Genomic DNA, 11,300 nt, shown 5'->3' with positions numbered 1-11,300 from the left:
TTGACAGAACATCATATCTTGTTCTATAGACTCACTGTTATATTTTCTGTCTTAATTAGGGCCCCGCCACTAAGTGGCGGCCGCCTTATAGTAATCAGTCTGTCCATCCGTAACAAAATCAGTTTTCTGCATTTTTTTCAATATGCTTGCAGATATTGGGCTGATATTTTGTATGTGGGTCAAGTATGAATAGTTACAAATCAAGTTTAAGTTTCGTTCTGCTCCACCAATATTTTATCAAGTAATTGCAATTGGACTTCGAAATTCACTAATATCGCCATTTTTTGCACTTTTTCCCATACGCTTGCAGATATTGGGCTGATATTTTGGATGGGAGTCAATTATGATTAGTTACAAATCAAGTTTGAGTATCGTTCCGATCCACAGGTTTTTGACCAAGTTAAGGCCCTTGGAATTCCAAAATTTCACTAAAATTTTAATTTTCCGCATATTGTGCCCATACGCTTGCAGATAATGGACCAATGTAGTGTATATGTGTCAAGTATGATTAGTTACAACTCGAGTGTATGTTTTGTTCTGTTCCACTGATTTTTGACCAAGTTACGTCCCTTGGAATTCCAAAATTTCACTAAAGTCGCATTTGTTTGCACCTTTTTCCCATACGCATGCAGATATTGGACTTATATTTGGTAAGCAAGTCAATCATGTGTCAATTATGATGAGTTACAAGTCATGTTTACGTTTCGTTTCAATCAACCAATTTTTTACCAAGTTCTCAATATTTCCTGTTAAGCAGTGGATATTTAAAAATATATTTTCAACCAGCGGGCCCTAAGAGATGGCTGCCATCTCCATGATATCTTGTTTCTTTTATTTATTACCAAGTTATTTGATAAATTCTTGCTGTGATGTAGAAATTAAAGTAATACCAGTACTAGGAGCTAAAGTATCCTGAAGTGAAGTGCATCTTCCTGTTAATGAAACAATTAATTCACACAGATTTCAGAATTGTTTTCTGAATACGATTCAATTTGACAGGTTGAAATATTTTTCTCAGGTGTTACAGTTTCATGACAGGTTTAGTTTGCACAGATTGAATTATCTTGTTCTGATGCTCATGATACTTCTGTTGCTACCCAAACTTGAACAGAAAGCTGATATTAAAAAGCACCCAAAATTGCTTACAATGTATGTCTACCAGTGAAAAGCTACACACCAAATTTGAAACTATTTGGAGTGGAGATTTTTGTGACGAAAATTCCAAATGGCTAAAATGCCCAGGAAGTGATATCTGACAGCACCCAAAAGAGCTTACAACTTAGCCCCATCAATATAAAGCCACATACCCAAGTTCATTGGGAGCCAAGATAATGGCAAATTCAGATTAACAAGGTGATTCCAATATACCACACACTCCTCATTTCATTCTTATGTATTACAAAAGCATACCAAAAGATCATTCATTTTATTTTTACTACTTTATTCTCCCTCTTTGAGTACAGTTTTTACTGCAATTAAAAAAATTCAGATAATCATAAATAACAATACATACAATATATTACAGTACACATTTAATGTTTGGGTCTGTACACTGAAACAATCAGGCAGATATTGGGAATATGTTTTGGAACAAATAATTTCGTGTCCAATTGATGACATGCTAAATTATATCCTTATTACCAGTGTGTAAATGTGAAATGATACACAGGAAAAAAAGTCTGGTCCTTCAACTTGTCCACTAGATTTAAGCACAGACTTTCTGTTACCATACACAGATCAGCCAATATTAAATCAAGTGTCCTCTAATTTGAATGTTTTCAGTTACAAATAAAGAAAGTAATAAAACCTTGAAAAAAAGAACAATTGTTACATAACAAAATAGGAAGTCTTTACTCCTGCCTAAAATGATAAACAAGATAGATTTGAGACGTCTTGTGACAGAGTATTATGTGACCAATCATGATTAGAAACATTCCTTATTATGGCACTTCATTATACATGTAAATATTACACATGATGAAAGGAAAGGGAGGTAACAAAAAGAATATTCACACAGAAGTCTGAAGATTAATAGGATAATTAATTGGAAAGAGTGAATAACAAAAATATAATCACGAGTGCAGAAGAACGCCTGCACTTAACACACAAATTAAATCCTCAAGCGTTCTTGGCACGAGTGATAATATTTTGGTTATCCATGATAAACAATTGATTATCCTATTTATTATATAGATTTTCGTAATTTATCGACATTTTCAACATGAATTTTAAATTCTGTGATTGGCGGATTCATATCAAAGTGGTAACATTTTGGCGGGAGAAAGTTCAAGAGTGAAATTACCGAATTTATTTCACAGTGTGAATTATCGAAATTTTTTACACTGGGAACATTAGATAAAACACTGCTATCTATATAATAAAATCACGTAAATTCCCTATCACATAACAATCATTTACTAAAGGATGAACAAAGCTTTAATAGATCAACAACCCAAAATAACATCTGACATCAAGAACTGAAGTAATTCACCAGTTATGGTATGAAATTGTCTTGGTGACACACATAATATGGCAAAAATGAAGCAATTTCATAGGAATGTAATAAAACTGCAGTATAAAAAAATCATCCCAACATGTAAAATTGCACAATATATACTTTACACTAACATATCACAGCCATATACAATGAGATGAAACAAGATGATTATCAATGGATAACTCTGCTTTCTTTATATTGATTATTTTGATCTAGCGAATAATGAATAACAATATCGTCAGAAGTTTAATGTTAACACGAGTTGACCGTAACCATCATCATCTTCAGCAGTGAAGGTGTATGTATAAATGACCTCAGAGATTATACTCCACCATTACTAATTCAGTTTAGGAGTTCACGTAACAAAAGTGGTCTTTACCTTGGGCTATTCCATTTCAACAGGTTAGAAGTTATGGTCAACTAGCTTTAAATAAGCTGTTAAACAGGGGTAGACATAAATTACTTACTTTTAACCAATTTCCACGAGCCATTTATTTTCCCTTTTTGTGACCAAGAAAGAAACACAAAAACAAGTTACTACTAATGTCCTTTCATTATGATATACTTGTCTGAGACTTTGGTAATGACAAAATTAAATAAACCAAGGGAATGCAAAACAAAGTTTGTACAATATTTAATACATATGTTAACTGATTACCTCAATAAAAATAATAATTTCTGTTTTATTGAAAAATATTTTAGTCATATGAAAGTAAATTCATAAATTATTAAAAATTTATACATGTACATGTAATAGTGGTCTACAACAATTAATCTCCAGAGGTATTCACAGAACTAAATACGAATTTCTGAGAAGAAAGTTTGAAACATTGCCTCAATTTTTTTGTACAGAGAAGCAAGGAAAACTTGAACCCCAAAATGAAACCATTCATAACAATATTATTAAACACAATCTAAAGGACATTTTCACACACACACACATACATGCAGTATCAAACATACTGAATCCTCCAATATTCCAATAACATCACACAAAATATCTATCACACACACGTAACATGATAAAACCAAACATCTATACATCACATACACAAGTTACAGTTTCAATTTCTTTATTTCATCACTTCTAAAGTCCACTCTGAAAAAAAAAACACGAAGTTTTAATTGATTGCCATACGCACAAATACCAGTACATGAAAATGTAAAATTTTGGATATCTTGTTTTATCTAATGAAGAAAAAATAACCTATCTATAACATGTATAAGACAAAACATATTTGTAACCTGGGAAATTCAATTTTCTTTGTTAAAGTACTAGTTATAGAAATAAGTTTTCAATAAAACTTAGAATTTCAAGTTAACAAATTTAATAAATTACTGAACATGTAAAAATAGTCAAATTAAGTCAGTTATATTTTTATTTGTATTTGCTAATCCTAGAACTTTATGGTCAACACCAATATGCTTCTGACATGAGGAATAAAATTCCAAAAATAACTATGAAGATACACAAAAATAAACTTACCTGAGTCCCAATACATGTCTTACTTCAGTTGGAGTTAGTCTCCAAGTTAAAGGTCCGGAGTTTGGTCCCCAGTAATCTAAAATCTCAGTTACCTAGAAAACAAATCAGTCATTTTTCCTTTGTGGTTATAATAAACATAATTATATGTAGTATGTAAAAATCCCATTACCTAAAAATGATACAAATTAGGCACCATTGCTTCTCTTTCTAATTTGAACTGTTTAACCAATTCATATTAAAATCCTAATACAGAAATCATTCTTTTGGCACCCTCAACCATATATCTTAAATTGTATTCAAACACTTTTTCTTTCATAATGTGATGTTTGCTAGTTAAAAATTAATTTTCCTAGATAGTTAACAAAACTCTGGATGATCATTTGACTTCTAAATTCTTTATTTGCAATCTATGTTGATAAAATGGTACAAAGCAAAATTATGCATATTTTGTCATGCATGAAATGAAAATATCTTTTTCAATTTAATTGAGTTAGAATTCTCTATTTAACTTTGAAATACAACATACACTGTTCCTGATAGGTGGCCTTTAGTTCAATTTTATTTTCTAGGTATACAATTACATTACAAGATGGGCAAATCAAAACCATTAAAAGTAATTATTTCTGAACTGAAAGCATGCAATAAGACATAGCAATATACCTTTTCCAAGTTTAAAATTGTAGCCATTTGTGTCAGTCTTGAAAATTTGTCTCTGATTGTCCATGTTGTTACTGAAGACAGATAACCTACCAAGGCCCGTAACTCTTTATCAAACTGTAATCCACCCAACTATAAAAATAACATAAATTATCAATTACAAAGGAAAATACTATGTGAAAAAGAAACAAGATGAAGAGTGATAATTAAAAAGCTGATGAATTTCTGTATGTCTTCTGTTTTCATTTTCCTTTGTTATCTTGAAAGAATTATCTAAGTTTTGAAATTCATTGTCTTCTTATTTACTCTACAATATATTTTGTTTTTATCTTAGAGTAATAATGGTAAATATAGTTTTTTTTTCAATTAGAGATCTTTAATTTTATATTAAATATATAAAAAAGTATTACCAGAATTTAGTTTTATCCTTTTTACTTTTGCTGGTATAGAAAAATAAAGATCATCATGCACAGAAAGATTCCTTAACACCATACATAAGTTATCTTACACTTTTGAGATACAGTGTATTAACTCACCCTATTATATGCTGTTTTGAGTACAGCCTTTTCCAGTTGTGATGTAATTTCACTGGTAATCTGACTAACAAACTTGTCATAATTACCACTGGTTAGAGATACCTGAAATAAAACAATCGGATGAACAAACTTGTCATAGTTACCACTGGTTAGAGATACCTGAAATAAAACAATCGGATGAACAAACTTGTCATAGTTACCACTGGTTAGAGATACCTGAAATAAAACAATCGGATGAACAAACTTGTCATAGCTACCACTGGTTAGAGATACCTGAAATAAAACAATCGGATGAACAAACTTGTCATAGCTACCACTGGTTAGAGATACCTGAAATAAAACAATCGGATGAACAAACTTGTCATAGTTACCACTGGTTAGAGATACCTGAAATAAAACAATCGGATGAACAAACTTGTCATAGCTACCACTGGTTAGAGATACCTGAAATAAAACAATCGGATGAACAAACTTGTCATAGCTACCACTGGTTAGAGATACCTGAAATAAAACAATCGGATGAACAAACTTGTCATAGTTACCACTGGTTAGAGATACCTGAAATGTTCCTAGCTTTTCTGTTACCTTAGTTCTCAATGGTATAAGAAATAAAAAATTTGCTACTGTTGTCATTTTTTTTCAAATGTAATTTTTGTCTTAAACCACGAACCCCTTTTTGTAACCAGTAATAATCAATTTAGGCTGCTTAAAACTACAGTAAGTATCAAACTTAAATTGACTGGAAACATTAATAACCTGGAACTGTACCTAGGACTGACTGGGAACATAAATGACCTGGGACTGTATCTAGGACTGACTGGAAGCATAAATAACCTGGGAATGTACCTAGGATTGACTCGAAACATAATAACCTGGGACTGTACCTAGGACTGACTGGGAACATAAATGACCTGGGACTGTATCTAGGACTGACTGGGAACATAAATAACCTGGGAATGTACCTAGGACTGACTGGAAGCATAAATAACCTGGAACTGTACCTAGGACTGACTGGGAACCATAAATAACCTGGGACTGTACCTAGGACTGACTGGGAACCATAAATAACCTGGAACTGTACCTAGGACTGACTGGGAACATAAATAACCTGGCTCTGTACCTAGGACTGACTGGGAACCATAAATAACCTGGAACTGTACCTAGGACTGACTGGGAACATAAATAACCTGGGAATGTACCTAGGACTGACTGGAAGCATAAATAACCTGGAACTGTACCTAGGACTGATGGGAAATGTAAATAACCTGGAACTGTACCTAGGACTGACTGGAAACATAAATAACCTTGGAGTGTACCTAGGACTGACTGGAAACATAAATAACCTGGGACTGTACCTAGGACTGACTGGGAACCATAAATAACCTGGGACTGTACCTAGGACTGACTGGGAACCATAAATAACCTGGAACTGTACCTAGGACTGACTGGGAACCATAAATAACCTGGAACTGTACCTAGGATTGACTCGAAACATAAATAACCTGGAACTGTACCTAGGACTGACTGGGAACATAAATAACCTGGAACTGTACCTAGGATTGACTCGAAACATAAATAACCTGGAACTGTACCTAGGACTGACTAGGAACATAAATAACCTGGCTCTGTACCTAGGACTGGCTGGGAACCATAAATAACCTGGAACTGTACCTAGGATTGACTCGAAACATAAATAACCTGGGACTGTACCTAGGACTGACTGGGAACATAAATAACCTGGAACTGTACCTAGGACTGACTGGGAACCATAAATAACCTGGAACTGTACCTAGGACTGATGGGAAACAAAAATAACCTGGGACTGTACCTAGGACTGATGGGAAACATAAAAACCTGGGACTGTACCTAGGATTGATGGGAAACATAAATAACCTGGAACTGTACCTAGGACTGACTGGAAACCATAAATAACCTGGGACTGTACCTAGGACTGACTGGAAACATTAATAACCTGGAACTGAACCTAGGACTGACTGGGAACCATAAATAACCTGGGACTGTACCTAGGACTGACTGAGAACATAAATAACCTGGAACTGTACCTACGATTGATGTGAAACATAAATAACCTGGAACTGTACCTAGGACTGACTTGGAACCATAAATAACCTGGGACTGTACCTAGGACTGATGGGAAACATTAATAACCTGAAACTGTACCTAGGACTGACTGGGAACATAAATAACCTGGGACTGTACCTAGGATTGACTCGAAACATAATAACATGGGACTGTACCTAGGACTGATGGGAAACATAATAACCTGGAACTGTACCTAGGACTGACTGGGAACATAAATAACCTGGGAATGTACCTAGGACTGACTGGGAACATAAATAACCTGGGACTGTACCTAGGATTGACTCGAAACATAATAACATGGGACTGTACCTAGGACTGATGGGAAACATAATAACCTGGAACTGTACCTAGGACTGACTGGGAACATAAATAACCTGGGAATGTACCTAGGACTGACTGGAAGCATAAATAACCTGTAACTGTACCTAGGATTGATGGGAAACATTAATAACCTGGGACTGTACGTATGACTGATGGGAAACATTAATAACCTGGAACTGTACCTAGGACTGACTGGGAACCATAAATAACCTGGGACTGTACCTAGGACTGACTGGGAACCATAAATAACCTGGAACTGTACCTAGGACTGACTGGGAACATAAATAACCTGGCTCTGTACCTAGGACTGACTGGGAACCATAAATAACCTGGAACTGTACCTAGGACTGACTAGAAGCATAAATAACCTGGGAATGTACCTAGGATTGACTCGAAACATAATAACTTGGGACTGTACCTAGGACTGACTGGGAACATAAATGACCTGAGACTGTATCTAGGACTGACTGGGAACATAAATAACCTGGGAATGTACCTAGGACTGACTGGAAGCATAAATAACCTGGAACTGTACCTAGGACTGATGGGAAATGTAAATAACCTGGAACTGTACCTAGGACTGACTGGAAACATAAATAACCTTGGAGTGTACCTAGGACTGACTGGAAACATAAATAACCTGGGACTGTACCTAGGACTGACTGGGAACCATAAATAACCTGGGACTGTACCTAGGACTGACTGGGAACCATAAATAACCTGGAACTGTACCTAGGACTGACTGGGAACCATAAATAACCTGGAACTGTACCTAGGATTGACTCGAAACATAAATAACCTGGAACTGTACCTAGGACTGACTGGGAACATAAATAACCTGGAACTGTACCTAGGATTGACTCGAAACATAAATAACCTGGAACTGTACCTAGGACTGACTAGGAACATAAATAACCTGGCTCTGTACCTAGGACTGGCTGGGAACCATAAATAACCTGGAACTGTACCTAGGATTGACTCGAAACATAAATAACCTGGGACTGTACCTAGGACTGACTGGGAACATAAATAACCTGGAACTGTACCTAGGACTGACTGGGAACCATAAATAACCTGGAACTGTACCTAGGACTGATGGGAAACAAAAATAACCTGGGACTGTACCTAGGACTGATGGGAAACATAAAAACCTGGGACTGTACCTAGGATTGATGGGAAACATAAATAACCTGGAACTGTACCTAGGACTGACTGGAAACCATAAATAACCTGGGACTGTACCTAGGACTGACTGGAAACATTAATAACCTGGAACTGAACCTAGGACTGACTGGGAACCATAAATAACCTGGGACTGTACCTAGGACTGACTGAGAACATAAATAACCTGGAACTGTACCTACGATTGATGTGAAACATAAATAACCTGGAACTGTACCTAGGACTGACTTGGAACCATAAATAACCTGGGACTGTACCTAGGACTGATGGGAAACATTAATAACCTGAAACTGTACCTAGGACTGACTGGGAACATAAATAACCTGGGACTGTACCTAGGATTGACTCGAAACATAATAACATGGGACTGTACCTAGGACTGATGGGAAACATAATAACCTGGAACTGTACCTAGGACTGACTGGGAACATAAATAACCTGGGAATGTACCTAGGACTGACTGGAAGCATAAATAACCTGTAACTGTACCTAGGATTGATGGGAAACATTAACAACCTGGGACTGTACGTATGACTGATGGGAAACATTAATAACCTGGAACTGTACCTAGGACTGACTGGGAACATAAATAACCTGGGACTGTACGTATGACTGATGGGAAACATTAATAACCTGGGACTGTACCTAGGACTGACTGGGAACATAAATAACCTGGGACTGTACCTAGGACTGATGGGAAACATTAATAACCTGGAACTGTACCTAGGACTGACTGGGAACATAAATAACCTGGAACTGTACCTAGGACTGATGGGAAACATTAATAACCTGGAACTGTACCTATGACTGACTGGAAACATTAATAACCTGGAACTGTACCTAGGACTGATTGGAAACATAAATAACCTGGAACTGTACCTAGGATTGACTCGAAACATAATAACCTGGGAATGTACCTAGGTATCTTTTGAGTTTTGTATCACTTCACTGTTTCTTCTCTCTTGACAGTATGTTTTGAATTTTGTTAATTCAGAAATCATTGTGAGCATTTTCTGCTGAATGAATATTTAAAGTTAAATGTGACTTAAGCTCCTATCAGCCATCTCCCAACCTTAATGTTATTCGTTCATAACTGTCTGTTACATTCAAGTGTGCACAGTAATTCTGTTCAGTTCCCCATTATCATTTTCAAAGAGTAATCAAGGGAACCAAGGTTACAGCAGTAATCAAAAGAATGTAATCCAGGAACAAAGACCAGACATCAAAAACAGACAAACACAACAAAGAACATAAAGTAACTAAAATTATACATACTTGGACTCCACTAAAAACTGGGAGCATGGACCAGGTGCACTGGAAGGGTAAGCGTCCTCTGCTTTTCTAGAAACACTTGCCAAGTTGCTCATAAAAAAGTCCAGTCCGAAAAGGGAAAAGGAAACTATGACACGTTGAACAAATCAGTTTTCATGGTGCAGATGGATACACCATAATGATCCACGAGTTCATGATGAAAACCATATAACTTCTGTAGTGATGACTTCAATTTTGTAGCAACATAACCCTGTTCCAGAAGTCTATTTGTTAGAATTCTAGCGCGATACAAAAAGTCTGCATAGTTTCGGCAAGCTCTGGCATAACGCATGAGTGTAATATGAACACTACATATGCAGATGCAAAAATATACATCCTCTTTCAATAGTGATTGATTTTTCAAACTAAATTTTACCATACAGATTGGAGAATTAGTTTAAATTAAGAATAGGCTGAAGGAGAAGTGGTTCCTCTTATGAAATCTGTGTAATAGTTATTGTTGCTAATAATAACGATAAAATCATTAAATTATTCACCTTGAATGCTGCTAACATGGTATCTAACTGTACAATACAATTCTGGACCCATGGATCATTGGCCTCATAATTAGAGAAATCCTCCTGTAAAAAGATAAACTATAATACTCAGAAAACATGGAAGTGTGCAAATTAAGGTATTTTATATACATATATATATAAAGCAGAGGATGCTTACCCTATTAGTGTACCTGGTCCATGCTCCGTGTGTGAGTGTCTGTTCTCACAATCTAGTCATTATCCTAGGAATATATTCTTTTGATATGTATACTGAAAACCTCAAAACCACAAATTCAAGAATCCACGAACTTGTGTTTCTTACCTTATCCACAAAATTTGGTATCCATGAATAAAAGTACTTTCACAGTATTTTTTCTCCAATTTAAATTATGGGAGTTGTAATTCATAAACACATGCTAAAATTTATGCCTTTTCCCTCATTTCCATGAAGCCCATTAACAAGTATAAGTTAATATGATACAGGGCTTCTCTGGCTTCCAAAATTCTGTTGCCAGAAATATTGCCAGCTGCAATTTTTTTGTCGCCAATTTTCAAAAATTAGAGCCAAAGGGTGTGAAAAAAAATTGTATAATTTTTTTGGAAAATATGACAATATTAAATCCACTGATGAATATCTTTGTCAATTCATAGCTCTCCATTCATGACATACATGTACCCATGATGCATGTATAAAGCAGGGTTTTAGCTCT

General features: G+C 35.4%; 1 protein-coding gene across 1 annotated transcript in view; it reads right to left on the bottom strand.

Annotated features, from left to right (window-relative positions):
- Window positions 1-1,407: 1,407 nt before the first annotated feature.
- The window catches only part of LOC148618092 (conserved oligomeric Golgi complex subunit 4-like), a 34,551-nt gene continuing 24,658 nt past the window's right edge, over window positions 1,408-11,300 (bottom strand). Inside the window, exons 18-22 of the mRNA XM_088585958.1 lie at window positions 10,591-10,674; window positions 5,177-5,278; window positions 4,644-4,772; window positions 3,984-4,075; window positions 1,408-3,596 (exon numbers count right to left, since the gene is read on the bottom strand). Coding sequence (XP_088442084.1) covers window positions 3,554-3,596; window positions 3,984-4,075; window positions 4,644-4,772; window positions 5,177-5,278; window positions 10,591-10,674 — 450 coding nt within the window. The 3' untranslated portion in view covers window positions 1,408-3,553. The remainder of the gene's footprint in view (window positions 3,597-3,983; window positions 4,076-4,643; window positions 4,773-5,176; window positions 5,279-10,590; window positions 10,675-11,300) is intronic.

Source organism: Perna viridis, chromosome 5 (assembly GCF_037379345.1).
Source record: "Perna viridis isolate PV_CMFRI_1.1 ecotype Kerala chromosome 5, ASM3737934v1, whole genome shotgun sequence".
Classification (NCBI taxonomy): Eukaryota; Metazoa; Mollusca; class Bivalvia; order Mytilida; family Mytilidae; genus Perna; species Perna viridis.
This window is presented reverse-complemented; position numbering and strand designations above follow the sequence as displayed.